The sequence below is a fragment of the Tenrec ecaudatus genome, chromosome 4 (genome assembly GCF_050624435.1).
Source record: "Tenrec ecaudatus isolate mTenEca1 chromosome 4, mTenEca1.hap1, whole genome shotgun sequence".
Lineage (NCBI taxonomy): Eukaryota > Metazoa > Chordata > Mammalia > Afrosoricida > Tenrecidae > Tenrec > Tenrec ecaudatus.
In genome coordinates this window covers 173171046-173198219 of record NC_134533.1, presented here as the reverse complement: position 1 = coordinate 173198219, position 27174 = coordinate 173171046, and the positions used below count along the sequence as shown (strand labels likewise).

General features: G+C 43.1%; 2 protein-coding genes and 1 pseudogene across 2 annotated transcripts in view; 2 read left to right on the top strand and 1 right to left on the bottom strand.

Moving 5' to 3' along the window:
- Positions 1–6081: 6081 nt before the first annotated feature.
- Positions 6082–11324, bottom strand: EPM2AIP1 (EPM2A interacting protein 1). Its single transcript, XM_075547076.1, has one exon. It carries the CDS (start codon positions 11199–11201, stop codon positions 9375–9377), a length of 1827 nt encoding a protein of 608 aa, XP_075403191.1. The 5' UTR covers positions 11202–11324; the 3' UTR covers positions 6082–9374.
- A 295-nt stretch (positions 11325–11619) lies between these two features.
- MLH1 (mutL homolog 1) overlaps positions 11620–27174 on the top strand; it is a 57597-nt gene continuing 42042 nt past the window's right edge. The window contains exons 1-7 of the mRNA XM_075547075.1: positions 11620–11801; positions 15291–15381; positions 17917–18015; positions 18573–18646; positions 20311–20383; positions 22957–23048; positions 24853–24895. Coding sequence (XP_075403190.1) covers positions 11686–11801; positions 15291–15381; positions 17917–18015; positions 18573–18646; positions 20311–20383; positions 22957–23048; positions 24853–24895 — 588 coding nt within the window. The 5' untranslated portion in view covers positions 11620–11685. The remainder of the gene's footprint in view (positions 11802–15290; positions 15382–17916; positions 18016–18572; positions 18647–20310; positions 20384–22956; positions 23049–24852; positions 24896–27174) is intronic.
- Positions 25124–25630, top strand: LOC142447223 (large ribosomal subunit protein eL21-like; annotated as a pseudogene).

Below are 27174 nucleotides of genomic sequence, written 5' to 3'. Positions count from 1 at the left end.
GCATTGATGGGCCTGAAAGCAAGTATTTGGTGAAGAGGCGTTCTCTCTGTGTATTTGCTGTGGATATGTCCGTGCCTGCTGTCTGGAACAATTCATTAACTAGGCCCGTTTCCAGGGAAACCAGCTCATTCCTGATAAAGATAATTTTGAGGCCTGCCGCTCACCAAGCAACCCTGCTCTTGAGCCATGCTATTTCCCTGAACTACCTCTTCGCCTGTATGATGCAGTTCCTCGGTAGGAAGCTTAGATTCCTATTTCTCACCTCTGTCTTTATGCCACGACCTTGGCCAAGTAGACTGCACCAATTAGCAGTGACCTCCATGTCCTTCCTTTGTTACAAGGGGACATGCTAATAAGAAATTGAGCTATTGTCACTTAAAAAATAATATACCTATGTCAAAAAATAATATAAAAATTACAAGTCCTAATATTTTCCCATACTTGTATCATTAATCCTAGAGGTGCGCATGAAACTGGAAGGGGACTTACTTTTCTTCTTTTTTTTTTAACTAATGAAATGAAAGTATAAATGATATATAGTAAAATGTATAGATCTCAAGTACTCCATTTGATAAGGTTTGACATTTACATAACAGCTGTTTAACTCAAACCCCGGTCAAATATAGAATGCTTCCACCAACCCAGAAAAGACCCTTCCTGGTTCTTTTTCATTAATACCCCTCCCCCTTCCCAAACCCAAAGCTATCCTGTGTTCTGATTTGGTTTCTTAAGTTCTTGAGCTCCAATTAAATAGCATGTGCCCTTTTGTGTCTGGTCTCCTTTGCTCAGCAAAAGTAACAAGAGTAAAAAGCCTATATCTTGTCTAGAAGGGATTGTACAATTACAGAAATAAAAAGTGATTCTGAAGTGAGCTCAGAAGGAAGTGAGAAGAACTATAAAGTCTATATGGAATTCATTTGGCACCAGCAACAAAATGTGCTTCTGGTGAGGTTTTAAAAGAAAAAGATAAAAACGTGATTGGATGATAAAAGGGTGATGCTTTTATGCAGTTGCAAATAACTTGTCTGGATGTAAATGGAGAACCAAAGACTGAAACGTTATGGATTAAATTGTATCCTCCCCAATGTAAGTGCTGGGAGCAAAATGAGGCTTTCCACTCCTGTAAAAAGTCAGTCTCAGAGACACAGAGGGGCAGTTCTACAATGTCCTGTAGGATTGATGAGTTTTGTTTAGTTGGAAAACAGATGCTAGGAGCGTTGGTGGCCTAGTGGTTTTGTGCTGGCTGCTAACAGCAAGGTGAGTAGTAGTTCAAAACCAGCAGCTGCTCCATAGGAGAAAGATGAGGCTTTCTTCTCCTAGAGTTACAGGCTTGGAAATCCAGTGGCAGTTCTACCCCCTATGATAGGGTCACTAAGAGTCAGAATTGACTCAATGGCAGTGAGTTCTTTGAGAAAATAAATGCTGTAAATCTTAACCTCTATCCCTCTGATTATAATTCCATGTGGGAATGGGTTACTGTATATACTTGAGTATAAGCTGACCCGAATATCAGCCGAGGCACCTAATTTTTTTTTAATGTAATACTGTTTATTTAACTTCAAAAACATTTCAGCATTCTAAACATACAAAAAAAAACCACCCCAGAACATTGCAAAGTGTGTTTAGTACAATCAGTACAGCGGCTCTTTGAGGCACCTAATTTTACCACAAAAACTCCATTAAAAATGTGCTGAAAAACTTGGCTTATACACGAGTATATATGGTAATTTCATTATGTTTACGAGCCAGGACTAATGTAGGTTGTATCTGGAATCAATTGCCCAAATAAGAGATTAAAACAAGAGAGAGGCAGAGATAGGAGTTTGATGCCAAGTCACATGGAGATCTCCAAGGAACCAAGAAACAGATGGCAGAAACAAGGGCTTTGCCCTAGAGCCAACAGTAAGAGAAAGCTTTTTCCTAGAGCTAGCACCTAGCATCTTAAGGTGTGCACAGAGTATTTTTGTGTGTACGAGCCATCCACTTGTGAGATTTGTTACAGCAGCATTCATTCCCTAAGGCACTCTCCAAATAAACAACTGCCATAGAGGGTAAGTAAAACAGTACTGCTGCAAAATCATAGACCCCTTTACTAAACAAGACCCTCAACATGAGAAGCTATTGCTTGCCAGCATATCCCCATCTAGATGTATATCCTTCTGAAAGTGGTTTCCATCTCTCCAGCCCCTCCACAAATAACTCAGCACACTTCCATTAGGGCCACATCAAATGAGCAGTTTTGGCATCCTTCAGAGACTCAAACTGCACACCTTTGAGATGTCCGGTTAAAACTGGGGAAGAGAAGTCTGAAGGGGCAAGATCAGCGCTGGAACGGGGACGAGGGAAGGCTTTTTTAACACGATTCTTGTAGAGCAGCCCTTGCTATCCTAGAATAAGCAGGCACATTGCTGTGACTTTTTTTTTTTAAGTAGGTGCAACTTTCCCAGCCTTTTCCTTAACAAAACAGCTTTCAGTTTTCTCATAACTTCTTCTGAATAAGCCCCCATGATTGTCCGTGTTCTTCAAGAAAATCTAACAAAATTACCTTGAGTCCCCACAGTCACCATAACCTACTGAGATAAAGGTCTTGCATTGAACTAGCTCAGGAGACCCTCTCGGAAGCCACTGTTCTGGTTGGACTTTTTTTAAGGTGCCCTAATGAGACTAAGACAACTGTATTTCTGAATTTATCTGCAGCCAACCACTGGCTACAGAGACGTGTTTAAACACGTTTTGTTTGCAATGAATGTGTGCACTGAAACGCTAGTAGCAGTATTTGTTATGTACCCTCACATGTATATAGTGGGGGAGTAGTTCCTTTTAAAGACAGGTTGAGGATTACTGCTAGGACTCAAGTAACTTTACAATTAAAATCAGGGTTAAGGCTAAGGCTAGGGTTTGTTTTTTCTTTAGGATAAGGGATGGAGTTGGGTTTAGGGATAAGATTAAGGCTAGTGGTAAGTATAGATTATCTACAGGGCTAGAATAGCAAAGGCAGTATTTAAGGACAGACCTACACTTCCAGTATCACACTATAATGATTAACACTCCATGTAGTGGTGCAAGATTGGTTAAAATTAGAAAGGATAATCCAGAAAGAGGCGCTTACATATATGGTCACCTGGCTTATATCAAAAGGCCCATTATTGGTTTGTTTTGCTTTTCGATATATGAAATCCAGGATGGCTACAGCTAGAGTGACTGCATTGATGGCTGGAGGATTAAGGTGAAGACTGGCAGAAGGAAGGAAACTGAAGGCAATGGGTACAAGAAAAAAGTAAATGTTCTAAAGTTGATAGTGGAGATGATTATACAGCTCTTGATATGACTGAACTATTGAAATGTATGTTATGTGAGATATATGCCAATAAAACAAACAAGAAAGGTCTACTGCAACTCAATGGGGGAAAGAATGTTCATTTCAGTAAAAGAGCTAGGCCAGTTGGACAGTCATATAGAAAATAAATAACTTTAAACTCCTCCATCACATGGTATATGTAAATCTGGTGTATATATATATCAGGTATAAACATGAAAGTTAAAACAATCAAGTTTTCAGAAGAAAACAGTATCTTCATGATATTGGTGAGGCAACGATTCTTAAACAATATTCAGAATACATGGATAAAATGCATTTAACTGAAATTATTTATGTTCACAAGACCATTAAAAAAAGCAATCCATAGATCAGGAAATGACTTACAACGCACATTTCCTACAAAGGATTCATAGAATATATATTTAAAAAAAGAAAAAAAGAAACCGATTTTAAAATAGGTAAATGATTTGAAGAGGCCCTTTAAAACAGGGAATAGTGAATAAGTATAAGAAAATGTTCAACATAATTCATCTAAAAATGCAAATTGAACGGTGTTACAATTATATACTCAGGAAATGGCTAAAATTAGGACTGATAATACCAACTTTTGGAAAAGTACATATATATTGTTGGTAGAGTATAAGCTGGTAAAACCACTTTAGAAAACTGTTTGCAAGTATCTACCCTATAACCTGTGATACAGCAATTCCACTCCTCGGTATTTATCAGAGTATACCAAAGGGAATGAGTGCATGTGTACAATGAAAAATGGATACAAACATGTTCACGTCAACTTTATTCACAATATCCCCATACTAGAAAGTCCCCAAATTTCCATCAACAGAATGAGTTAATAAATTGTGGTGGTTATGCAATGGGCTACTACACAGAAGGGACAAATGAGCTGCTGTTAAATATACGGATGAATCTCTTAGACACGTTGACTCAAGAAGACAGAGAACTGCATATTGTATTATATTGATGTGAAGTTCAAATACTTGCAAAACTAAATCATGGTGATAAAGAGGAGAATGGTGGTTATCTGTGTAAGTGAAAGGCATTAAAGGCACCCATTGGAGTGCTGGAGATGCCCAATATATTCATCTGGGTGGTGGCTTCTGAATATATAGAAAAGTTTACTGAGGTGAACAGTTAAAAGAGTTACAAATTTTATTGAATGTTTTAGCTCAGAAAAGAAGTTATAATAAATAGACCTGTCATCTTCTGATTGTGATACTGAGATTTTGTAGTTATTATCACATGACAACCACAACCCTGACACAGAAATTTGTTCCATTAAAAAAAGAAAAATGAAACTTGAACATTTTGTTGGCATTCAGTAAATTATTGAGTGGTGGAGATAACACACACAGTGGCAATCCATGCTCCAGTGGCATTACTATCCCTTCAGAAAACAAGACAAAGGGATTTATCATTTACTTAAAAGTTTCTAACAACCTGTTATTTGTGGTTTGTTATTGGCTACATTGGCCAGGAAATGTGCGGAGATAAACTCAGAAAATAACTGGTCCATTTGCAAGCAAAAATGATAGGGAATGGAGTGCTCACAAATTCAAGTATTAATAGGGTAGAAAGAAAATATTTCTCCATTATATATAGTAAGAAAAAAATGAGTTTTTTAACCTAAGTTGATTAAAACTCAGTTTTACAAAGATCACATCACTAGATGACAACTGTATCTATTAAAACTTCTAAATTGGGTTAAGTTGCTTCAGATCAAAAGTACAACTAAGAGTGCAAACTCTTAAGAAATCTGTTGGCCTGGATAAATGACTCGAGAAAAAAATTAGAGGTGTAGTTTTCCTATTCAAGCATGAAAGGCACCAGGTATGTAGAAAGCACAGAAGCAAGGGAACAAGCAAGCAAAGAAACAGCAAATCCAAGAAATATCATTTGATTAGATGTGATTTGGGGGCCGCCTCCTTTGGGGAAGCGATGGTGGCATTCTTCAGGGGGGATGGTAAGCAAATGAGGTTAACTAGTTATCACAAGATAAAATTTTAAAACCCAAACCAAAAGAATCGAACTCATTGCCATCGAGTTGATTCCATCCAACTCTATAGCGGAGGCTAGAACTGTTTCTGAGACTATAACTCTTTCCAGAAGAAAGCCTCTTCTTTCTCCTGCAGTGCAGCTGGTGGTTTCAAACCACCGAACTTGTGGTTAGGCGTGTGGTGCATAACCCACTCTATCACCAGGGCTTTCCTTACCCTTCTATTCCAGAAAAGCAGATAATTATAAGTAGCACATAAACAGTCTGCCATTTTCTCCTAATTTTGATGCTTGCAAAAGGCAAAAAAAAAAGGTATTCATTCTTAAGCAGCAAAGCTTTTCTGGGGCTCAGTCTAACTTTTAAATCATTCTCTTAATTCACTGGTTGCCCAGGCTTTTTCATCTATGTGCACATTTCTTCAGAGATCTGCATTCAGAAATTAAAAACAAATTCTGTATCAGAGGTAAATACTTATTACAGTAAACCTATGTCCATATACCTGGTTTTGAATCCTAGTTTCACTAATTATGCTTACTAAGGCAAACTGCAACGTGTCTATTTCAACATTCACATATTTGAACCAAATGTCAAATTTTCTAAGAAATTTAGGTCAGTTGACACAAAAGAACTTAATTTCTTACCTCATACTATGTGGGTGATTTCAGTGAGCAGTGTTAAGGTGCAGCCACCACGAAGGTCAAATGAAACTGTGAAAGGGCTTCAGAGATCATGAAACACTACACAAATATTTAGTCATCCAAACGTTTTATTGAAATGTCAGGCATTGTGCGAAGCGCTGGAGATATAACAGTGAGCAAGGCATTTATATGGCCCCTGCCATCAGAAAGCTTACAATCTAGCAGTGATCAATAAGCAGTAACAACAAAGTGTGCTGAGTGTATGGTTGGGAAAGAACAAGGTATTCAGGGAACAGATAGAAAGGGCACTGAAGGCCTCCTAGAGCGCTGAGGACCAATAAAATCCTATGCCTTGTCTAAGAGCAAGGGTGGCTTCAGCAGAGGGAGACCAACAGCTTGACCTTGTGGAACACCGGGCTGGCAGCAGCATAGAAAGGGATAAAATCTAGATACCGGGAGACTAGTGAGGAACTGTTGTTGTCACTTAGGTCGGTTGATGGCCTGAATTAGGCTGGTGGCACCAGAGTTGAGAGAAATTTAGACAGCAGTCATAGATGTAAGGAACGAACAGGGCAAAGTTATAGATGATTCCGTTTCTGACTTGGACAGTGAATGAACGGTAGTACCATTTACTGGAAGAGGGAACAGGAGGAACAGCAGGTTTGGAGGCAAGATCTGTAGGCTGAGGTGCCTGTGAGGCAGCAAAGTGTACTTGTTAAGTTAGTAGTTGGCAATATGAACTAGGAAAGGTCTAGGGGGAAAAAGGAATGCATTCAGTAGTCATTAGCATGTATGTGTCAACCAAAGGCATGGAAGGAGATGAGTTTTGCTAGGGAGATGATATAGGAATGAGAAGACAGCTTACAACCAAGTAGAGTCCCGAGGAACAGATTCCAGGGAAAGAGGTGCCTGCAGAGAAAACCTACCTGGGGATGGCACTTCCCCAAAGCAAAAGGAAGCAAGCATTTCAGAAAAGGGTAGTCAATGGTGTCAAAGGAGGATTAAGAATATTGACAAGGATTTAGTGACCTTAGTAGAGCAGCTTGACTGGACAGACAGGAGACTTGGGGGCACAGATAAACCTTTCAAGAAAGCTAGGAGATGAAAGTTACAAGGCATTTTTACTATATCCACTGAATAACAGGACCAAACAACTATTTTAATTAAATAAAGATTTAAAGACTGCCATGCAGTTAATGAATTACTTAGCACAGATTAACAGTAAAATATACACGTTTTCCCCCCCTAAACAAACAAGACTAGTTTATAGCAAATTCTCTATTGAGGGTCAATTTTCAAATCTTGGATTATCTCCTACCCTCCTTTCATTAGAGACTATACAATGCAAACTAATATTATTACCTCACGTGAAACATATACTGGAACTTCACAAATGTACAACACTTCAATATTTGACGAACTGGGGCCAGAAAGCAGAAGCAGCTTTCCGGTCTTTCAAGTAATAAGGCTTTTGCCTTAAAAAATGAACACTCAAAGCTACTGGGAAATCACTGGTAGAGTCTTTACTATGTTGTATTCCTAGATATTTACACTTCCACCATTAACCAAATTCTCAGCTTTACCATTCTTAGTAATTATCTTGGTAAAATGTGTTTTTCTGCCCTCCACAAATTATACCAGAATAAAATCATTTAAACGTAATCCAGTATCAATTACTGATTTATGTAATTACAGGTTACTGGAGCCTGTTAAGGCCTTTACTGCACATTAATCAAACTCAGAATTTTGAAGTTAGTCTCTAGTAAGTATTGATACTTGCTCTTCTAATTTTATTTCTACCAGTAATTTGCCCCGTCCCTCAAAATAAGCTCATTTCCATTGGGGCCTACTGGCATTTTGGAAGGGCTAATTCTTCATTGTGCCAGGCTGTACTATGCACTAAAAGAGGGAGCTTCAAGTTTATGTGCCAGCAGGAATCCCCCAGTAATTATGACAAATAACCAAACAAAAAATCTCTACATTTCCCCCAACATCCTCTGGAGAGGGTTACTGCCTGTTTGAGAACCCCTGACACACCTCTGGTCTTGGGTTCTTACGGCATGTGTTTTGATTGCTCCGGCACTAGTTCCTTCTAGATTCTTAGTTGTATTTGCTTTAATTTGCTAGAGTAGTGATCAGAGAATAAAGTGCTGCAAGAGTTACGACAGAACTTGAGCACAAGTTTTCAAATTGTACTTGAAAGAGCTGTGTGCAAATTGGGTCCTGTTTTTAAAATAGATTTTACATATTCAGCTTTCTGGCAACATTTTCTCTTCCAGTTAACATAAGCTTGAAAAATTTGTCTTAGCTTTCCTTAAACATCACCAATAAACTTAAAAAAACTTTGTCTTAACACGAAGCTGCTGAACTAGAAATATGGCACTGCTGTAATCTGTGGCCAAGGCTGCTTCTTGGGTGTTTAAGGATTTCTTCTTGTGCAGTCTTAAATAAAACTGTGGGACAGTTTCAAGTTCACAACAAACCCACTTCCAGCAGCTGCCAACATCTAACATTACCTCACTTTAAAATAAAGGGTTTCCTTGATAAAGCAGTACTATTCATGCAAATAGGGAAGAAGCTACACTATTTCACATCTGGATCCTGAAGGTGCCAACACCTTTTGTCCAAATCCTTTTGGACAGAGGTAACCTGTCTAGAATAGAACAAATTACAAACTGTAACAGTTCCATACTTACCAAAATCCTGTAACAGGCAGCTGAAGAAGTAGCCTGCAATGTAATGGTTAGTCTGAACCCCAGGACACAGGAAGCCTCATAAATTAGCAACTTAAAAATAATTCTTCCTCCTCTAAAACTCTATTGAATTATTTCGCCTATTGCTAACAACACTGAGACTAATTGGGACGGAGGGAAATGAGAGGGAAGAAATATCTACTTTAGACTCAAAAATGTTAAAAAATGAGTCCCACACATTGCTGATGGTGAAGATAAAATGCTTCCACTCTGTGAGTTCTTCCCTTCTGGAACATTTTGATCTCGCTACATAAATTCCTGCAAACCGGCTCAAACATACATTTAAACAGTTGACCATTTCAAACTTTGTTTAAAGTAAGAGCGAACATTTTTGGCTTATCTTCAGAACACCCTACATACAGACTTCTGACTGAATTCACATCAGTACCAAACTTCCATCATAAAAGCAAAAGACAATGACTATCATTAAACTGAATTTAAGGAGGTGGTATTCTCAAATTTCAGTCCCTTGCTGCTTTTGAGATTGAAAGAAAAGGCAACTGTTAATTGAATGAGTCCCAACCAATCTGGACATCATCTAATAAACCTGGTGTTTTCCCACACCGGGTTTCTTAGTCTAAATTAGTAAACTTGGAAATTCAAACCAACTTTTGCTTTTGAACTGAATTCTTTCTGAGCTTTTCAAAGGCTTATGGATTGGGTTCATTTCTTCCTCTCAGAAGGTCATCCCAGTGGGGCTCCATTTCAGTTGTGGCAATACGAAACAGGGCTTGGAGATGCTCATCCGTCAAGGGCCGGCTCAAAGTGTGCTGATTCTGAGTCAAGTATGAAAAAGCCTTTTCACAGATTTGGTTACTATCAAACAACGATGCCACCTTACAGGCAACTCCTTTGATAATTGGGTAAGATTCAGCAGACAATCCAGCATAGAACTGTCCCAATTCTTTGATTCTGTATTCATTCCAAAGGTTAGTATTTGCCTGAAGTTTTGTTAGCTCCACCCTGACTGATATTGGTGCGTATTCAGCTTTAAAGTTAAATGGATTTGCAAAAAGTTCCAAGTCCTTTTTAATGTACCGAAGGTCCTTGAAATGTCTCTCAAATTCCTTTAGTAAGCGACAGATCACTACTTGGTATCTGTCGGGATCAAATATTTTTTGGTCACCTTTCAGGTGCCGTTTAAGCTCATCAACAACTTCTCTGAAAGCAGCAAAGTGTGTGAGATTTTTTTCCTCAATGTGTCTCTGAAGTAAATTCAGCTTAACTTCGAAGGTACAGATATGGTCAAAAGCAGTAGCAGCAAAGACTTTCGTCACTCGCAGTTGTTCACTGAGTTCTCGAAGGTGGCCCATAATATCCACCAAGAAGCCAAAGTCACACAGCCACTGCTTGTCCGTGAAATGGACTGTTGTGGCTCCTATGGAGACCAAGAACGCCTCTATCTCTTTCCTCAGGGAAAATATTAATTTTAAAGTTTTCCCTTTTCTAAGCCAGTTGTTCAGACACCGTCCATTAACCCTTTCACCATGTTCTGATTCCGATTCCGCTAGTAAAGCCTGAAACTCCGGTCGCCTAACGCCTCTGGTCTTAATCAAGACGATCCATTCGGACAAGGTATTTATGATCTGATTGACGTCGACGTCGTAGGAGCTCAGCAGTTCCAAGTGAAGAAATCCTGAATAATGGATAACATTCCAACAGTTGGGGCTCACAGCCTTTTCTCTCATATACGAGACCAATCCTGAGTTCTCGCCAATCATCCTCAAAGTATGGGTTGTGGTCAGTCCAACCATTCGCTGCAAGCTCAGCCCGGCGGTCTGCAGGGCTTCCAGGATTGCCGCCATCAGCGCACCGACGCTGAAGTGATGCGTCAGATTGACTATGGTCAGAAGCTCTTCGTGCACCTCCAAATCATGGCCCACGCCACGGAGAAAGACCAGGAGGTAGTTCTCATAGGCCACAAAAGCTTGGTCGTCCAAGGCCAGGGAATAGGCTTTGAAGTCCCTGGCCTGGCTGAATAGCTGACTGCGCAGATTTCTGTTAATGTTCAGGAGCCTCTGGCCTGTGACTTCCGGCGTTAAATCGATACTCTCCAGGACCCCTACGTGCTCGGGCAGCACCTCTCGCAGCATCACTTCCAAGCACTGGTATACGAAGTCCCCCTCGCCCCAGCCTCGACCCTTCAAGGCCAAGAGGCGGGTGATCCCCAGGCCTGCGCGAGCAGCCCTCTCCTCCTGAGTGAGCTGGGCGACCACCGGCACGTCGCCGTGACGCAGACGCTCCACCAGGGCCGTGCGCTCGCCCTCCGCCACATACCGATCGTAGTACTCGTGCTCGGCCTCGTAGTGGCGTCGGACATCGCGTTCGCGGGTGGCTACGATGAGGCGGCGACAGACTAGGCACTGGGCCCCGTTACCCTCCGGAGGCTCTACCACCAAATAACGCTGGGTCCACTCGGGCCGGAAAACTCGAGACTCGTCAACTTCCATTCTGTTCCTCTTGGGCGTCATCCACATTTCACGGGAGGCTACAGGAGCAGGGTCAACCTCAGGGAGGCTGCAAGAAGAGGGGCTGCACAGAGCCTGAGCAGTCTCCTCAGCTCTGCGCCAAAGCGCCTCGGCGGTGGGGGGAGGGGAGAGAGGAACACCCGCCACCGGCTCTCGCCTTCTATTGGCTGGAGATTTCGTCTTCTCTGTAGCTGAGGGAAACTAACCAATAGAAAGAGCCGACAGTATTGTAGCACGCAACCACAGAGCCTGTCTTTTATTGGTCAGCAGCCGCTTTAGGGCGGGACAAAGGGACGCACGCTCTTACGAGCCCTGATTAGCATTCAAGCCGTCCAATCAACAGGTCCGCGAATCTCAGGCGGCGCGGCCTGAAGGGTAGTGCAAGTTGGCACAGCGTTGGTGGGAGGGCGTGCGTCAGAGACACTTAGGTGATTGGTGGAAGGCACTTCCGGTGAGCGGGCCCGAACGTCAATTGAGCTCCACTGGCGCCAAAATGTCGCTCGTGACGGGAGTTATCCGCCGGCTAGACGAAACAGTGGTGAACCGCATCGCGGCGGGAGAGGTTATCCAGAGGCCCGCTAATGCCATCAAGGAGATGATTGAGAACTGGTAATGGAGGAAGTCGGGCCACACTGCCTTAGAGGATGCTACTCCACGGGCCGCTGCTCTGGAGCGCGTGGGCACGCCTCCTTGCTCCGGGCGGAGCCGCGTACCGCGCATGCGCACGTACCTCCCCCCCCCCGCCCCCCGTCCAGCTCCTGGGTCCGGTGTGCTTCTTGAGCGTTCTCGCGAGAGATTCTTTCTAGACTTGCATGTGGTGCAACGGAGAGGCTGCAAGTAATATGTTTTTAAAATGGTGCCCAGGAGCCCCGGGGCGTAGTGTTTACTCTTTGGGCTACTAAGCGAAAGACCTCGGAAACCCACAAGGGCAGTTCTACTTCGCTGTAGGGTCGCTCCGCAGTACGACGAGGCTGCTACTCCTGTAAACGTATTTCGTTGATAACCAAGAGAGTTCATGGTGTATGTGAAGGTTCAAACCGAAATAAAGCTTTGTTGTTAGATGCCGACTGTTGGCGGGCACATGCGCAACAAAACGTCACGCTGCCATGTTTAAGCCCGCTCTTGCACTGCGGTCATCGCGACAATCCGTGTCCAGGCCAGCTCCTTTCTCACTGTACCTTACCAAGCATGATGTCCTTTTTGAGGGACTGGTCTTTCCTGGTAACCTGTCCCGAATACGGAGAAGGTTCCCCATACTCGCTTCTAAGAAGCATTCTGGCTGCACTTCTCAAAGACAGATTTAGGTGTTCTGTCCGTAATACTGTCAGTGTTCTTTGCCAACGCCATCGTTCAAATGCATCAATTCTTTAGTCTTCCTTCTTCATTGTCCAACTTTCACGTATATGAGATGATTAAAAAATATACCCTTGAAGGGTCCGTCTTGAGGCACCTTAATCCTTAAAGGGATATATCCTTGCTTTTCGGTACTTTAAAGAGGTCTTTTGAAGCAGATTGCCCAATGCAATATATTGTTTGGCTTCTTTACTGCTAGTTCCAGGAGCATGGATTATGGATCTGAGCAAGATAAAAACCTTGGCAGTGTCAATCTTTTCGCTGTTAACATGATGCTACCTATTGTTCAATTGTGAGGCTTTGGGTTTCTTTACATTTAGTTGCAAGCCATACTGAAGACTGACAGACAAATGGTGTGTATAAAAGCTTATGCTGGGAAAAACCCTTCTTCCTCTTTCAGAGGATAGCTTATTATCAGATTCTTGTTTAGCATTCTGGAAATCATCAGTATAAACACCAGTTTTAGTCAAAATCACCTGGGTTTTAAGGACAAGCTGGTAATTTCTCTATTGACAAATTAGTAACCCCCTTTAGTGTTTTCCTGCTGCTTAGTTCTTGGGGGCTACTCAGAAGATGCCAGATTTTCTAGAGCATCTTCTGGATTCTGACACTTGTAATTGTCACATTGTGGAGGGAAGAAATGAAAACCATGTGGCAAGAAAGGTGACAGTGAACTGTAAGCTTAAAAAAAGATACCCAATAATATGAGTATACCTAACATTGTCCAATCATTTGCCTTAAACTTATTTAATAAAGTCTGTGCATTTAAAAAACTGCTGCTCACAATGGCAGATATATAGAGGGATTTATTTTGAAAACATAAGTTGTTCAGGGCAGTGGGACTTGAAAGAGCTTTGTGTCAGAGATAAAGAAGGGAAAGGAAGAGACTTTGACGAAAGTAGGAGCAAAGAATATGGGAGCATCTTCTCCTGTGGGCCAGCAGTTCAAACCCACCACCTGCAGGAGGAGGGGGGCTGCACCCATTCACAACCATGGGAACTCAGTATAATGTCATGAAAAATGGGGATCAGCTACATGGTAGTGGACTCGAGTTGTTTTTGTTTTGTTTATAGAGACTGGCATTTGTTTTGACACTTAGAAATGACTGACAGAACTAATGGATTTACTGTTGTACTGTAGTCAGACTAAAACTACTCACTGCCATTGAGTGGATACTGCCTTAGAGGAGCCGTGTAGGACAGGGTAGAACTGCCCCTATGGGTTTCCGAGACAGTAACTGTTAACAGGACTAAAAAAAGGTCCCTTTTGCCCATAACAAGATGCAGATTGCATCGGGGCTTCTGTGCCAGAAAAGTGTACTACAAAACGAAACATGTTAGCTCCATGACTTAAAATTCTGTAAGCAGAGATTTCCTTTGGAATCTGATCATTCTCTGTTGAATATGCTATCTATCAAGGTGACTAATAATTGCAGTTATTGGCTCGCTGGTGGTGGAATGGTTACACATTGGGCTGCAATTCTCAAGGCCAGCAGTTCAAAACCATCAGCTGCTCCACAGGAGAAAGAGGGCTTTCTACTCTTTTAAAGAGTGCAGGGCTGCCGTGAATTAACATCCACTCGATGGCAGTGAGTCAGTAAAGGACTCCAGAGAGGTATTTAATATTTAACTTACTATGCTATCTGTGAGTAAAACATATTCTGTGTGAGGAATATACAGCTTCTCTTGTGTGGCCCCTGTCTGGATTCATATCTCTGACAGGTTCTCTGTTTGTAGGCTATTCTGGAAAGACCAAACCCCCACCCCCACCTCAAAATCTCCAAACTCATTAAATTGATTCTAACTCATATCAACTGTACAGGACAGATTCTAACTGCCCTTTAGGTTTGGGGGCATATGCATCTTTATAGGAGCAGAAAGCCCCGTCGTTCTTACACTGAGCAGCTGGTGGTTTAAACTCAGAATCCACTGGCCATCAAGGTTCCCACTCATTTCCAATAGGACGTTTAGGACTACTTCTCATCCGTTAGGGGAGCAAATGAAGTTAGAAGCAGGGTCTTTTTAACACTTGCCTTTTTTCTTACCTTCTCAACTAATTTCCCAGTCTGTTACTCTAATTTCATTTTGCCTTGTTCCTCATAAGATGTCATAAAAACATAATTTAAAATGCATTCCCTAAGCAAGTATCTGAAGGGGCTTTGAAAAGTTCATAGCAGAAAAGATTTATTGTTCTTTTTTTAGATTTATTGTTCTTAAAGAACTTTCTGCATGGCCACTGTTCTTTTTTTGGCCAATGTACAGGACTTTCTAATGCAAATAAATAATAGGATGAAAAGATGATGAAATTATTCCATGTACTTTTCAAAGACCTCCATATATTTTCTTAAGAAAATAGAGATGTGCATTTAAATTATATTCCTATAACATCATATTAATGAGACTAAATAAAATTGAAGCAACAGATAGGGACGTTAATTGAGGAAAAGGTAGGAGAAAGATACATATATTAAAAGGGTGCTACTTCTAACTGATCGCTGAAAGGAAGAGAAATCATGCTGCGTGTCCTATTAGAAATGATGTTTGCTCTTCTCTACGTCCCTGTCTGACCTAAACTCATATAGTGGGCTCTCTGAGCCTGCAAAATGAAGAAAAATCTCATTTTTTCTAGACACTTTTAATTTAACCCAACTATATACTTATCTCTTGGCTCCTTATCTTTGGGTTCATATTTAATTTGGTGCATTGGAGTATTTGCAGATTGATTATTTTCTGTTCCGTTTGCCAGCTTAGATGCAAAGTCCACAAGTATCCAAGTGGTTGTTAAAGAGGGAGGCCTGAAGTTGATTCAGATCCAAGACAACGGCACTGGAATCAGGGTAAGTACAAATCTTTTTTCATTTCATGCTTGCATTCTAGAAGTGGGGGACAGGTACCATAGAGTTGATCTTCATTTCACAGTGACCCTTATAGTGACAGAGTAGGTTTTGCTAGGCTGTTATTTTTATGGAAGCAGAACACTGCCAGGTCTTGCTCCCATGCCACCACTGGGTGGTTTTGAACTGCCACCTGTTTGGTTATTGCACGAAATAGCATGTCAGATGGTATTAAGTGCTATGGAGAAAACAAGCAGAGAGGGGAATAGGGAGTGGAAAGGGCCACAATGTGGATGGGATGGTTCAGGAAAGGCTACCAAAGGATGTGACATTTTAAGACAGGCCCGATGAAGGCAAGGACGGGCCCTTAGGCTGTTGAAAGAATGTGCCTGAAGCAGGTGGAGGAAGGAGAGAAGTAACAGGAGATGAACGCCGAGGGGTAAGGACCTCGTGAGCCATTAGAAAACCTTTCCTGTTTCCTCTAACTGGAGGGTGTTGAACAAAGACGTGACATGCTTGATGGAATTTACAGGAACCATGTTGTTTGCTGTGTAGAAATTAAGCAGATGGGGAGGGCAGAGGCAGTGAGGAGGCTCCAGCACAATCCAGGAGAGGGGCTCATGGTCCTTGAAACCTTTCGCTGCAGTAGAGATGCAAGAATAAGGAGACTTGGGGTTGACTGTCAAGACAGAGCTCAAAGAATGTGCTGATGTTGCATCTAAGGGCTCCTTCAATTCCTAATACTGCTCTACCAGAAATACCACAAGGGAGGTACCTACAGGGAAAAGAAATGCATTTTCTCACTGCTTAGGAGGCCATTTCAAAAGTTCTCGGGGAAGACGCACTTCCAGGTCTCTGAGGGAAGTTCCTGTCTTAGCTTCTACAGCCCCTGCATCCCTTGGTTCTTGGTGGTTCTCACATGTGCTCCTATAGTGCCAGCCGGCTTGTCTCTGTCTAATCTGTTCTCTATAACTCAAAAGTAATTAGGTATAGGTCACATCCTAAACTAGTATGGCTTCATTTACATAACAGAGAGCCCTCCTTCCAAGCAGGCTAGCCTCCACAGGTCTACCATCAGGACGCCAGCTCAGATTTTTAATGGCAGACAATTCAGTCCATGAAAGAGAGAACAGGAAGGCAAGACTGCTTTCTAGTTTGGGTCAAAGCAAAAGGAAGAAAGTTGTCATTAGCTGAGGCGCAGAAGGCAGGGTGAGTAAGGGTCCTCTTAAATGTCCGAGGAAGTTTGGGTCCTGTTAATTTTATGTTGCCTTCCAGCTGGATGAGTGTGTAAGTCTGGTGTATTGGATAGCGGTCTGAGGCTGAGATAAGAATGTGGGAGTCGTCTGCATGTTGATGGTAGTAAACTGGTTCCACCATGAGCGGAGCCCTAGGAGCAGAGTGACTCTGCGTTAGAAACTATCAGCTTCCAGATCAAACTTGGTCCTTGGCCAGCTGACCTCCCTATAGACCTAACCTGAATGTGTTCTAGGTGCAAGTATCTCTTATTAGGTCTATGACAAAAATATCTTCCCTGGCTTTTAAAAATATCAATGCGGGTCTTTTCTTTCTTACTCATTTATATTTTTATCTTTATATTATTACTATTTTATTTATTTTTTATTGTTTCTGTTGGGCTTGCCAGTTTGTGAGGCACAGGAGGAGTGGATGCATAGTGATAATAACTGATACAAGGATTGATAGGGGATGCAGGGGTGCGGGGTGGATGACAGGGAGGGAAAGGAGATTTGGGGAGTATACAATGAAGACGGGAGTGGGGAGGGAGCACGAGAGCTGATTGTGATCGCACAACTCATTTTAAAGGCGATTTAACCATGGGGGGTGGGGGAATGTTCTAAAATGGATTGAGGTATTGATTGCACAATTCTCCTTGATATGATTGGACGATTAAACTATTGAATTGTATGATAGGTAGATTAACTACCAATAAAATTGTTGGGGGATTAAAAAAAGAAACAACACAAAGAAACGACCAGCTGCTCTGGCTGAGAAAGACGAGGCTTTCTCCTCTCATGAAGCGTTGCAGTCTCAGAAACCCACCGAGGCAGTTCTTCTCTGTCCCGTAGGATCACGGCGTCGGAATGGACTTGATGGCATGGGTTTCGTGGGAAAGCCCCGAGGTTGCTTAAGATCATTCAAGGAGGCAGTGTAACTAGAGGAGAGGTCCCAGGATGGAATCGTGGGTTACTCCAGTGTTGGAGGTGGGGGAGATGGGACCGGAGAGACTGGCTTTCAGCTGAAAAGGAGCAGCCCAGTGAGAGAGGAAGGAGTTTCTCTTCCTTTCAGTGGATTTCTCTTGATGAACACGCACGACATCTGATACCTACAAAACATCGTTTCAGACCATCAAATGGCATCTGATCAACTCTGGATACCACCTGAAGAAGCTTCTGCTTCCCCTGCATCTAACAGGAATTTCTTCTTGAGTTAAATCAAGGAAAGGGAAATTCACCAAGATCTGGAAGAATGAGTAATGTAACTGATTAGTACTGGGTTTTGCTTTCTTTTTTAATCTTCTAGAAAGAAGATTTGGACATTGTGTGTGAGAGGTTCACCACAAGTAAACTGCAGTCCTTTGAAGATTTATCCTCTATTGCTACTTACGGCTTTCGGGGTGAGGTAAGGGAGGATTGAAGCATGTGTAAAATACTCTCCTTGATGGCTTGTTCTTTTTCCTAACAAAAAACTTTTTTTTTTACTCTGGCATCCACGGTACTTTCAGTATTGTTTGCCAGCACCTTAATTCAAACGCATCAATTCTTCTGTGATCGTCTTTATCTGTTGTCCAGCATTCACATGCATATGGGGTGATCCAAAACACCATGACTTGGGTCAAGCATATACCTATATCACTTAAACTGTGCACCACGTGTTGTGTAAAGCAACAGCCTACATTCAAGCTGCACACACTCATTCATTCTTTCTCTTGGACCAGACTGGGGACACATTCTTGGCCTTGAGACGGTTGTAGGACTTGCTCAAACTGCCCCTTATGATAAAGGAAGCTGCAAAGAGGAACTCCTGTCCTAGATGGAGCAAGCAAAGTGCTCATTGTTGCCCATGTTAATACAACATTAAGAGATGATGCAGATAACTATTGTTGGATAACGTGGCGGTGGCTGGCCTGGCGATAAGTTCTTTTAAGCCAATGAGTTCTTTTCCCCTCCCCTCTTTAGGCTCTGGCCAGCATCAGCCATGTGGCTCACGTTACTATTACAACCAAAACAGCTGATGGAAAGTGTGCATACAGGTATTGTGCCAACCTTTGCATTCTCAGGTAGCTCATTCTGAAATGTGCTTCTGTACTGGATCCCATCGTAATCTTGTCAAAGCATCAATTTGATCTTTGGGGGCTGAGATTGTAGATAAATGTTCTCCCTCCCTGAGGATCAGTAGACCATCCACAAGGATGAGGATTAGGCGATAGTCTAGCTTCATGGAGTTTTAAAAGGTAACCTTGCACATATGGTAAGTGCCTCACCAGTTGTCCGCTACACTGGAGGGTTGAACGTAAAAGGCAACCAGATTCTAACATTGGTAAAGCGGGACACCATTGATAAAACTCTTATCCTGGTGAAATAGCCACATGGCAGCCCAAAACCGTATACCCTAGCTTGTCGTGCATTGTTTCCAAAAATCGGGACTTTTTAAAATGCTGCGGGATGTGGGAAAAATTGTTAAAAATCGGACTGTCCCGCCAAAAGAGGGCCGACTGGTCACCTTAAAGTACACAGGAGCGGCCGTTGATATTTTTGCCCATTTGCCCTTCATCAAGGTGCTGCTTTCGACCAATTACAGGCCTTGGGGCTGTGGTGCCGGGCACAGATCCCTGCCCCTCGAGCATGCCTGTGCTGGTCTGCCTTCCAAAGGGGACTGTTGGCTGATCAGCTGGGCCTTAGAACAAAAACAAGGTATCAAATTGCTACTTTATTTATATAAACCTTAGCCAGGAACATTTAAAGTTCTGCCCCAAATGGAAAATGTATTTTCTAATCCTACAAGGTGTTCATAAGATTAAAGACAAAGCTACTTCAACAAATGGCAGTCCTACCTGTTTCCAGGGTTTCCTGAGCAGAAGTGTGAATGTATAGGAGGTGGAGCATTTCCAAGTATGCAGTACTGGTGAGGGCGGGGATTTGACTCAGTGTGAATTATAATGGCTGGTATATAAGAATCCCATCTCACAGCCTAGGGAGGAGACAGTTGAGTTAACTTTTTTTTTTTAATCTACCATACATACTCAACTATAAACCGACCCGAATATCCGCTGAGGCTACCACAAAAGCTGTATATAAACTGTGCTGAAAAATATGGTATACACTTAATTTGAAGTTTTTACATTGAAGTAAATATAAATTCATAAGAACTTGCAAAAGAGAGTACCTGTGTACTTATTACCCATTTTTCTCCAAAGGGAAATAATATTTTACATAATTATGCTATAATGTCATAAGAAAATCAATAGTGGTATAATATATGTCGATAGTTCTCTGTCGATTCTTGTGCCTATTCTTGTGTCAAGATATATACACATGGATCTCTTCCTATGCCTTGTATCAGCTTATTGTGGCTGCTGTAACAAACTGCCACACACTGGTGGTATAAAACAACAGACTTTATTCTTTCACAGCTTGGGAGGCATTAACATCTTCCTCCACAGCCTGGGAGGCAAGGCCGATTGCTTTACCTGGGCACCGTGTACCCTCCCTTGGGACCTTGGGTAGCTCCTTTCCCCTCAGCAGGATGAAAATCAGGGCATTACTTGACAAATAAAGGTCGAAATGGTAAATAAACAAGACAGAACAGAACATGTATGTATTTGAATGTGTTGTTGGTATTTCTGTCTTGCCATTTCCATATACACCTATTGATGTTTCTATTTTATATGAACCATTTCTCCTATTTTTTGGTTAGAGCAAGTTACTCAGATGGAAAGCTGAAAGCGCCTCCTAAGCCATGTGCGGGCAATCAGGGGACCCAGATCATGGTAAGAATGGGACATGAGAGTTAGTCTTGAAAAACGAGCATGTGTAGATCTTGAATTGAAAAATACAATCATCTCTGAGCTTTTAGACTGCTAATAAAATGAGTCTTAAGAGGGTAATAGAAGCTCCAAGATGTCACCTTGGAAGCCAGAGAACTGCTTTTTAGCATTAGAGGCATGGCAGTCTGTCTCCTCCCTCATCATTGTTACGGGTCTAGGGATTCTTTTAAAGGAGCCCTGGTGCAGAGGGGGTTACATATTGCACTGTTAGCCCCAAGGTCGGTAACTCAAAACCACCAGCAGCTCTCCTCTGGAGAAAGGTATGTCTTTCTACTTCCCCCAAGAGTTAGTCTTGGAAACCCACAGGGACAGAGCTCTATCCTAGAGGGTCGCTGTGTGTCAGAATCGACTTGATGTGAGTTTGGTACCACTGTGGGTTAGGCATTGGGCTGTGTGTTAGTCTGGGTAGCCTAGAGAAACAAATTTATAAACACTTACGTATATAGGAAAGAGCTTTATATAAAGAGTAAGTGTACATTAAGAAAGCATCCCAACCCAGTCCAAATCAAACCCATAAGTCCAATATTAGCCCATATGTCCAGTACCAGTCTATAAATTCCTCTTTAGATTCATGCAACACATGCAATGACGCTGAGTGCAGGAAGATCACAGGCCAGCGGGTGGAAAGTCTTTTAGATCCAGTGGCAGTGGAAGCATCTTCATGCTGGCATGGGTTTCCATGTGGCTCCTCCAGCTCCAGGGCTCTGCAAAGCTCCATGTGGCTCATCAAGAGGATTGCCTTGCAGGGAGTGAGTGAGTGTCCCACCACCAGCGAGTTATTTTTCTCCTTAGTGCCTCCAAATGAAGTCATCAAGCTGTGACCTCATTGACAGCCTAAACTCCACCCCTTCACTCTTAATAGTCCGACGTTGGCAACAGATTATGTAACTACCACAGGCTGCTAACTAAAAGTGGAGCAGGTCACACCCACTGGCTGCTCTGCAGGAAGAAGATGAGAGTGCTCCCATCAAGATGTACAGACTCTGAAACCCTGTGCAGGGTCACTACAAGTCAGAATTGACTCAGTGGTAGTGGATTCTTTTATTGGAAGGTCACATATCAGTATATGGTGGTTGACCTTGAAGGGACATTCTGCGTGATCCCAGAAGGCATGGGTTAGACTTCGCAGCTTTGTCACAGCAGTCCTGCATCCAGGGCTAGTCACTTACCCGTCCTTATCCTCAATTAGATGTGTCCACTCTCACACAGAGTGAGAGCAGCTGCTCACCTGCCCCAGCGGCTGCGTGCGGAGTGAGTTGATTGTGCCATTATTTAGGAGGAAGCTCATCGTGCTGCCTTATTGTTATGATGCCATAGAGCATCCGACTGCTTCCGAGACTAAAAATCTTTCATGTTGTTAGCCATTCAAGTCAGAGTTATCATTTTAATCTATGGTCAGCTCTCCAGGACGTTTTGTCTGATTATTCCTGTCCTGTGATAGTTAGTGGGAGATCACTGGAGGCTCTCCCTGTGTAGATCCTTCAGATGTATTTTGGGCCTTCATTGTCATCTGTGTACCAGAAAGAATGTCACAATATAGCTCAGATACCATTCCCTCCTTTGAGTTTGGACTCTCTAATGTGCAGTCTTTGGATCACGGATGGTGGTTATCTCCCAAGACGGTACATCTTTGCAGGAGCAGACAGCTTCAGCTTTCTCCCACAGAGGGGCGGGGTGTTTTGAACCAGTGACCTTTCAGTTCGCAGCCCAATGCCTGCTCCACGGTGCCACTACATCTCCTTGACATAGATATTAACCTGGTGCTAGCGAGGCAATTCTGGCTTAGAGCAACCCTATCTAGGGCAGAGTAGAACTTCCCCCCGCGTTCTCAAGGCTGTAGCTCTTCGTGGGAGCAAATGGCATCCTCTTTCTCCAGAGGAGAGGTGAGTGGGTTCCAGTGGTTTACCTCACAGTTAGCAGCTCAGCCGGTAAGCCACTCTGCCATGGGCTTCCTTCACTCAGACGGCGAGAGCCCCCTGAAATGATTTAGGGAGTGCACTGAATGACTGTTGTAAGCAAGAACAATATTCTTTAGTTCCTTTGTCAAAGCTGCCATCCCTGTTGCTTCCTCCCCTATAAGTGCTTCGAACTGAAACAAAACTCACCCCAGTGGCTTACATTTCAGTGAAACCACAGATGGGTCTGTAAGGGGCACAGGAACACGAGAGGGGTGTGCACTTCTTATAAGACCCAAGGCAGCATGTGCCCAAGGACAAAGTTCCAAAGCGACAGGAGAGGAAAGGGAGGAGAAATGTGGGATACGTGATAGTACATGGAAAGGATCGCAATGAATGAAATCTTTAAAAATGTGTACGAATTTTTGATCAGGAAACTGATAAATTTTAAAAATAAATACTATTAGGGGCAAAGCAAACAAACTAACCACACTGTATTCTCTGACTAAATATAATTGGATTCTTTGAGTGCCTTCAGAGCCAGCTGTAGGTGGGACAGTTAGGTCTTTACTTCCATACACTTCTGTGAATTTACAAAAATATATATGACCTTCTGTTTAGGTGGAGGACCTTTTTTATAATATCGCCACGAGGAGAAAAGCTTTAAAAAATCCAAGTGAAGAGTATGGAAAAATTTTGGAAGTTGTTGGCAGGTACAGTCTGAACTCTGGGAGTGGGTCTCTGAAACCTTTCACCAAAGGAATGTGTCCAAGTGCTTGGTGAATTGAGGTACTTGCTGAGTTAGGTGGGAATGGCACTCGGAAGCATAAATTATTTCTGGTCAAGGTTAGATAATAATTCTGGACTTTCTTCTCCCCAGGGAAGAGTCATCAGTCTCTTTTATCAGGGAGAGTTCTCTAGGGGCAAGTCAAACAAACTGACTCTAACTCTCTTGAATCTAAAAGGAATTTATTGGAAAGCTAAAAGTTATTCTCTTAAGTGGAAAGAGGTGTGAACAGCTTCTTGGAAAATATAGGAACCAGAGTGGTGGCAGGGATTTAATGTACTGACCCTGCTCCAGTTGTTACTGTTTTTTATATGTGCTCCCCTCACCCCCCAGCTCTCTCTTTCGTTCTCTTTTTCTTTCTCTGTTCAAGGAGCTGTTTCCTGCATCTGGTTAGCATAGCCAGGGCCCCATAGTTTTGGGTCCATGTCTTCTGTGGGAAGAAACTTATTGATCATCAGTCTTTCTAAAGGTCATCAGTCAGAATGGGAGCAAGGTCATTTTCCCAGGGAAGAGTCGCTGATCCACAGGGAAGAGATTCAGGACAGGTGAAGCATTACATTCATGAAAAACACAATCTGCTAGGACAGTGGCCCCACTATGGTTACCCTTGAATTATAATAGGACGTGCTGCCTGCTTTTCCTTATTTCCAAGAGAGCTAATGTGAAGCAAGCATTTGCCTATAATAACATGGCCCAGGTTGAGCCAGCAAGTTTCTGTATTTTGCACTGGATTGTATAAGTCAGTGGGGAATATTCATTGTCTCCTGAAAGTAAGGAGTTCAGGTCGAGTGCTCAGCTTCTAGGTGTAATAACAGAAAATATTATTTAGTGGACAAAGTATTTGGCTACACATCATCCCGGAGTTCATGGGGTCCCCATAGGAGGAATAATAAATAGTGGTCAGCCAAGAAAAGCCTTGGAGATGGCCGGAACAGGACTTCTGGGTGGAGGAGTTGTTGGGGGTGGGGGCTAGGGGGTCTACTGAGGCCTCAGAGAGTAGAAGAGGGGTGGGTTAATTGAGGTTCTTGAGAACCTCATCTAGAGACAAGCCAGATGGGTAAGTAATCTAATTGGCAATCCATAAACGCAAGAGAACCCCATTTTTGTGTGTGATTCAGGCACATTTAGCACCATTATCTCCATGATGTCTCTTCTAGTCCTTTTTGTTTTTGTGAAATACGATAGGAGGTTTGCTGTTTATACCAAACGGAATGTATTTAAACATGTCTCTGCAATCTGTCAAAGGCTTCAGACATGCTCTCTCAGTAATATACTTGTCTTAGTCTCATTAGGGTGCCTTCCCCCTCCAACAAAAAGGGCCCAGTCTATGAGAACTGCATTGGAAAACCTTATCCCATCCACCGCACTTCCCTGATCTTGCCCTTTCTGACTTCTTTTGTTCCCCAAACTCAACGCATGTTGGAAAGGAATGTCGTGGAGTCTCTTGAGGATGCCAAAGCTTGCATTTGATAGCGTGCAAATCAAAAGAGTGTAGCTTTCCGGGGAGAATGTATAAAGAGATGGGCTCCCTCCCTTAGAAGTGTGTGGACCTAGATGGAGACTCAGTCCAGAAACAGCAGTTTGAAATTTTGGTACTTTTGTTTGACTTCCCCTCCTATGTAGAGAAGCTTTTCTTTGGATCTATCTTGTATGTATTGAATTGAAAAGGGGCGGCCTGCGTTATTCATTGGGTCAGTCTTGACTTACTGTTGTTTTCCCTCCTCATCCAGGTATTCAATACACAATTCAGGCATTAGTTTCTCCGTTAAAAAAGTAAGTTCTTGGTTTTGAGGCGATGGTAATGCATGGTGAATGCAAACGGAGTGGGTTAAAGAAAGCCATGTTGGAACCCTTACCTGATGACATACGATACAGTGGGAAAGAAGAACCACGAACCCGTGTCATACCTCCTAATGGGGATGAACCTGAAGGACATTATTCAGAGTGAAATAAGTCCACCAAGAAAATGCTTTCACTCACTTCTTTTCAGCCGGAACCGCCATCTTGCAGTGACCTGCCAAAATGACAAACACCAAGGGAAAGAGAAGGGGCATCCGCTACCTATTCTCCAGGCCCTTCCGGAAGCATGGCGTCATCCCCCTGGCCATACATGTGAATCTACAAGAAAGGTGACATTGTGGACATCAAGGGCATGGGCACTGTTCAGAAGGGGATGCCGCACAAATGCTACCACAGCAAAACCGGACGCGTCTACAACGTGACCCAGCACGCTGTCGGTCGGCATTGTTGTGAACAAGCAAGTCAAGGGCAAGATCCTCGCCAAGAGAATCAACGTGCGCATTGAGCACATTAAGCACTCGAAGAGCCGGGACAGCTTCCTGAAGCGCATGAAGAAGAACGACCAGAAGAAGAAGGAGGCCAAGGAGAAGGGCACCTGGGTGCAGCTGAAGCGCCAGCCTGCCCCTCCACGAGAGGCCCACTTTGTGCGGACCAATGGGAAGGAGCCCGAGCTGTTGTTGTGCCTATCCCTATGAGTTCATGGCCTAGTCTGAAATAAAGCTGTCCCGGGCGAAAAAAAAAAGAAAATGCTTGCACTCAAAAAAGAACCATGAGTATCGGGAGGGGGAAGAGAGGAGGGAGAGGAGAAGAGAGGAGTCCAGTGTTACCTTGGGTGACGGGAAAGGCACTGTACAACACGTGGGGCCTTCGAAAATGATGCAGGCAAGGGAAGACACTGGCAGGAGGGCAGGAGTTAAAAGCAACAGCAGCACGTACGGTTCGAGACACAATCTTGCGATACTGGTCTGTGAGGAGATGCAAGCTGAACAGGTGTGGGAAGGAGAATGGGCTGTACCCCCAAGTAGATGTCACCTTGAAAGTCTATTTCTACATATGTCTATACCTTTGCTGCACATATATCCAAGAATGTAGCAGAGCATACAGGGGTCAACCTTATGGACACTTCTTAGTCATAACCAGCCACCTTGAGGGGGTGACTCACTGGGTCTGGGGGAGACCAGGACCCTAATCTCAGGAGAGACCAAGGTCAATTGGCACCGTCTGCCACAGGGCCTTATATCCTACTTTACTTAGTAGCAATTGGGGTCTTAAAAGATCTTAGTGACCATCTGAGGGGCCACGGTTGATCTTTATTCATCTGGAGCAAAGAAGAGTAAAGGACATTGAAGACGCTTGCAAACCGCGAGTCCAGTGGCTTGATGAAGTACAGGGACCTCTACCTCCGTATGAGATGGCACCTCATGACCAACTGCGCCGAAAGGGAGCCGTTAGAACATCTTGGATAAAGTGGGAGAAAAATGGGGAAAAAAAACCCTCAAAATCGTAAGAGATCAGGCTTACTAGTCAGATGGAGCCTGCCAGGACCCCGAGATTATGGCCCTTAGCCACCTGTCCATTTAAAAAAAAAATTTTAATCGTTTTATTAGGGGCTCCTACAACTCTTATCCCAATCCATACATATATCAATTGTATAAAGCACTTTTGTACATTCATTGCCCTCATCATTCTCAAAACATCCGCTCTCCACCCAAGCCCCTGGCATCAGCTCCACCCATCCATTTCCAGCCAAACAATAGGCAGGTCTATAAAAGGAACAATAACACTAGTGCGGGACCCAAACCAAATGCACAGCCTGGTGGATTCCAACTCATGGCAGCCTGTAGGACAGCAGAACTGCCCCCAGGGATTCCTGAGAGGAAATCTTTTGTAAGCTGCTAACCTTAGCGTTAACAGCACAATGCGTACGTAACCCATAACGCCACCAGGGCACCTGGTGAGTACAAGCTTCTTATAGCCAACCTTTTGAGATCTAAAGAGCAGCATGGACTCAAGGCCAAAGTTCCGAAGGCAGGAGGGGTAGGAAAGGAAGACTGGAAAGGGTAACAGTGGGAGGATGTGGGAAGAGCGATGCTACATTGTGGGACTGCAGCCAATGAAATGAAACAAAATGTGTGCATATTGTTGAATGGAAAACTGATCTGCTCTGTGAGCCGTCACCCAATTCACAGCAAAGTATTTTAAAAGTGAGGGCATCGTTATAGTTTGTCAGTGGAGATAAGGTTATAATATGC

Excerpts from the sequence above, each read along its gene's own strand:
- EPM2AIP1 (XM_075547076.1), bottom strand. The coding sequence starts at position 11,201 with ATGTGGATGACGCCCAAGAGGAACAGAATGGAAGTTGACGAGTCTCGA.